This window comes from Malus domestica, chromosome 05, assembly GCF_042453785.1.
Source record: "Malus domestica chromosome 05, GDT2T_hap1".
Classification (NCBI taxonomy): domain Eukaryota; kingdom Viridiplantae; phylum Streptophyta; class Magnoliopsida; order Rosales; family Rosaceae; genus Malus; species Malus domestica.
The window spans coordinates 1,305,001-1,309,110 of record NC_091665.1 but is presented as its reverse complement, the minus strand read 5'-3'; the positions used below and the strand labels follow the sequence as shown (position 1 = coordinate 1,309,110).

The following is a 4,110-nucleotide window of genomic DNA, read 5'->3' as shown; positions in this document are numbered from 1 at the left end:
GGCATCATAGCCAAGCGTAACCCTAAAAATCCCCATCGTGCCGCTGCTACAGTAGAAGCAAGAAAACCCCGAGAAAACCCTTGCACATTTGCGATCTCTGCTGCGTTTTTGCAGCAAGTCCAGACTACTGTGTTGCTGTCGTAGGAGACAAGGACCACATCGGATTTCAGTGGTTGTCGCTGCATCCCTGTAGCAAAACTGTGTGCTTTCTGCTCCGTACCGTGTGTGGGGTGTGTAGTGTGATTAATGGCGAGTGATAAAGGAGAGGCTGTGCTGAAATTGGAGGGTAGGACATCTGGCTCTACCCATGGATCAATTGTCAATCCTGTGGTTATTCAAAGTGATGCTTCAAAGGTACCAAATACCGTAAAACTCAATGGATCAAATTACCCTCTTTGGTCCAAAGTATTAGAGATGCATATTGCTGGGTGTGGAAAAAAAGGGGTTCGTGACAGGGAGTATTAAGGAGCCTAATGAAGACAGTGCCGAATATGATGCTTGGGAGACTGGGAATGCAATTGTGAAATGATGGTTGATTAACTCCATGGATCCTACTATTATGGGTTTTTTTCCTTCATCTTCGTACTGCTAAAGAAGTATGGGAAGAAGTTGCCAGGACGTATTATGATGAATCTGATATCTCTCAGATTTATGAATTGAAAGTGAAGTCATTCCGACTTCGCCAAGAAGGGCGGCCTATTGGTGTATATTATGTCGATCTTAAAGCTGTGTGGCAAGAACTCGATCAGAGAAGACCAATCAAGATGGAGTGTGCTCTTGACTTGAAGACACTTCGGGAAGAAGTTCAACTAGACCGTGTGTATGCTTTTTTAGCGGGCCTCGATGATGTTTTTGACAAGGTCCGTAGTGATATTCTGAGAACTCAGCCTCTACCATACGTGGAGAAAGTGTTTTCAATAGTTAGGTGGGAAGCTTAATACCGTGCTACTATGAAGGCGGGAACCAAGAAGGAACCCTTCCTGTGGCTATGGTGTCACAGCCTCCTTCTTCTAGCTAATCTTATAGCCCATCTTCATCAACCGATTCTCACCCCTTCACTCTAGAGAATAAGGATGATTTGAAGTGTAATTTATGTGGGCAAACTCGTCATACGGAAGATACATGTTTTCAGAAACATGGAGTACCTGAATGGTTTACATAATTGAAGAAGAAATTGCGTGCTAAAGAGCGTGCTTCTAGTAGAGCTAGTGGGAGGCGTCCATCTATGGCTGCCACAACAACTAGAAACAAAGATGTCGTGCCTACTCAGGGGGATCCATGTCAAGCCTTGTTGACCCGACTCAATCCCAGTGAGTCTTCGTCCAATACAGGTACTGATGGGCATGTTCTTTTAGCCTCTGGTATTGAACACCATACAAGTTAGATTCTGGACTCTAGAGCAACTGATCATATGACGTTTGATAAAAAGTTATTTAAGTGTATGACAACGACACATCAAAAGTGTGTTGCCACGGCAAATGGCACCACTGCCGTGGTGACTGGGGCTGACACAGTGGACCTCACGCCATCTCTTTCTCTCCATCACTGTTTGCTTGTTCTGTCGTTGTCTCACCATCTATTATCTATTCCCCAAGTTACTGAGCAATTGGATTGTGTTGTACTTATGTATCCATTTTTTTGTTTGCTTCAGGATATTCAGACCAAGGAGATAATTGGGCGTGGAACTAAGAGAGAGGGGTTGTACTATGTGGATGACGTTGTTCCTGGTAGAGCTAATGCAGTTCGAGCATCCCGTACTAGTAATCTGCAAGAAGTTTGGTTGTTACACCGTCGGTTAGGACATGTTTCTTTTGGTTATTTAAGGCGTATGTTGCCTAGTATGTTTCATGAAATAAATGAATCAAACTTACATTGTGAAGTATGTATTCTTGCTAAGAGCCATCGTGCTTCGTTTCCTTCTAGTATGAATAAAAGAGTGCTTCCGTTTGAGCTTGTGCATTCAGATGTTACAGTTTCAGGAGTTAAGTGGTTTGTTATGTTTGTTGATGATTGCACTTGTATGACATGGGTATATTTGTTGAAACATAAAAGTGATGTAAGTGCCATTATTCGGTCATTCTCTCAGATGGTGGTTGTTCAATATTCCTCCGTTATTAAAGTTCTTTGTACTGATAATGGGGGAGAATATGTTAACTCTGAGCTTTCTAAATTTTTTCGTGATCAAGGAATTTTTCATGAGACAACGTGCCCATACACCCCATAACAAAACAGGGTTGCTGAGTGGAAACTGCTTGTGCTCTGCTTATTGGTGGGTCTGTTCCCAAAAGTTTTTAGCCAGACACCATCACTTATGTCTTGCATGTTATCAATCGCATGCCATCCCGTGTTGTCGAATTTCGTACTCCACTCCAAGTGTTGACAGAGCATGTTTCGGTTGTTTTTACCAATACACTCACTCCTCGAGTGTTTGGATGCGTGGCTTATGCTCATATTCACAAGATTCATCGTAGTAAATTGGATCCTTGTGCTCTTCGGTGTGTCTTTGTGTGCTTTGCATCTCACCAGAAAGGTTACAAATGTTACCACCCTGCCACTTGCCACATGTATGTCACTATGGATGTGACCTTTTCTGAGTCTGAATATATTTATACTCCCATATCACCACCTTTCGATCACAAGGAGGAGAGTTCTAATTGTGATCTTGATGGTGTTCTCGAATGGTTGGATGTACAAGAGGAAAAATCTTCAGGGGGAGTGCACGGTGTGCCGAGTAATGCAAGTGATGATGCTCAGTCTCCTCCTGCCGAACCTGCTATTGTGAGTAGACAACAGGGTCTCACCGAACTTGCTCCAAGTATCCCACAGCTCCTCACCGAAGAAGAGACTGCTAGTCCATGTATTGGTGCTGCCGAAAGAGAATGCACTGGTGATCAGCTGACTATTGCAGAGCCTTCCCTCCCTCTCTCTAGCTTAACAGTGTTTTCATCCAATGCATATTCTCTGGATATCCATGCGGTAAGCACTAGTGATACTCATGTAATTAATGATATTATAAGTACATGTAAATTTCCACCAAGGTAAAATCGTGGTGTACCTCCTGACAGGTTCTCTCCAGAAGGAAAAGTGAAGTATCCCATAGCTAATTATGTGTCCTGTAAAAATCTTTCATCCGAACGTCAAGCGTGGGTGAACAATGTGGACTCAATTTCGGTACCAACTCGGGTAGAAGACGCTTTGAAGAGTCGAGAATGGACCGAAGCAATGGATGAAGAGATGAGGGCATTGCAGAAAAATAATACTTGGGAAGTAGTTGAGCTGCCAAAGGGAAATAAACCAGTTGGGTGTCGATGGGTTTTTACCGTGAAATACAAGGCTGATGGAACACTTGACAGGTATAAAGCAAGGTTGGTAGCGAAAGGGTATACTCAAACGTACGGAATTGATTACCAGGAAACTTTCTCTCTCGTGGCTAAGATGAATACGGTACGAGTCCTTATCTCACTAGCTGCAAATTTGAATTGGCCACTAAAACTGTTTGATGTCAAAAATGCATTTCTTCATGGACATCTAGAGGAAGAAGTGTATATGGACTTCCCTCCAGGGTATAGCAACGGAGGAAAAATGGGAGTTTGCCGATTGCGGAAGTATCTTTATGGGGTTAAGCAGTCACCATGTGCATGGTTTAGAAGGTTCACTCATGCTATGAGAAAGAATGGGGATTATCAGAGTCATTCTGATCATACTTTATTTGTGAAGCAGAGAAATGGTAAAGTAACAGCCTTGATTATTTATGTAATTGATATGATAATAACAGGTGATGATTCAGATGAAATTGTCAAACTGGAGAAGAACCTTTCTGCTGAGTTTGAGATGAAGAGTTTGGGTGACTTGAAGTATTTCCTTGGTGTGGAAGTTGCTTGTTCGTCCAGAGGTATTTTCCTATCTGAAAGTAAATATGTTCTAGATTTATTGAAGGAAACAGGTATGCTTGGGTGTAAACCTGTGGATACTTCCATTGTGGAGAAACATTACTTGGGAATTTATCCGGATCAAGAACCAGTGGATAAAGGAAAATATCAAAGACTGGTAGGAAGACTAATTTACTTAGCCCATACCCATCCAGATATAGCCTATGCAATTAATGTGGTG

At 42.4% G+C, this 4,110-nt stretch overlaps 1 protein-coding gene across 1 annotated transcript in view; it reads left to right on the top strand.

Moving 5' to 3' along the window:
- The first annotated feature begins 3,546 nt into the window (after positions 1 to 3,546).
- Positions 3,547 to 4,110, top strand: part of LOC139195700 (uncharacterized mitochondrial protein AtMg00810-like) — a 960-nt gene continuing 396 nt past the window's right edge. Inside the window, exon 1 of the mRNA XM_070820968.1 lies at positions 3,547 to 4,110. This exon is cut by the window's right edge and continues 396 nt beyond it. Coding sequence (XP_070677069.1) covers positions 3,547 to 4,110 — 564 coding nt within the window.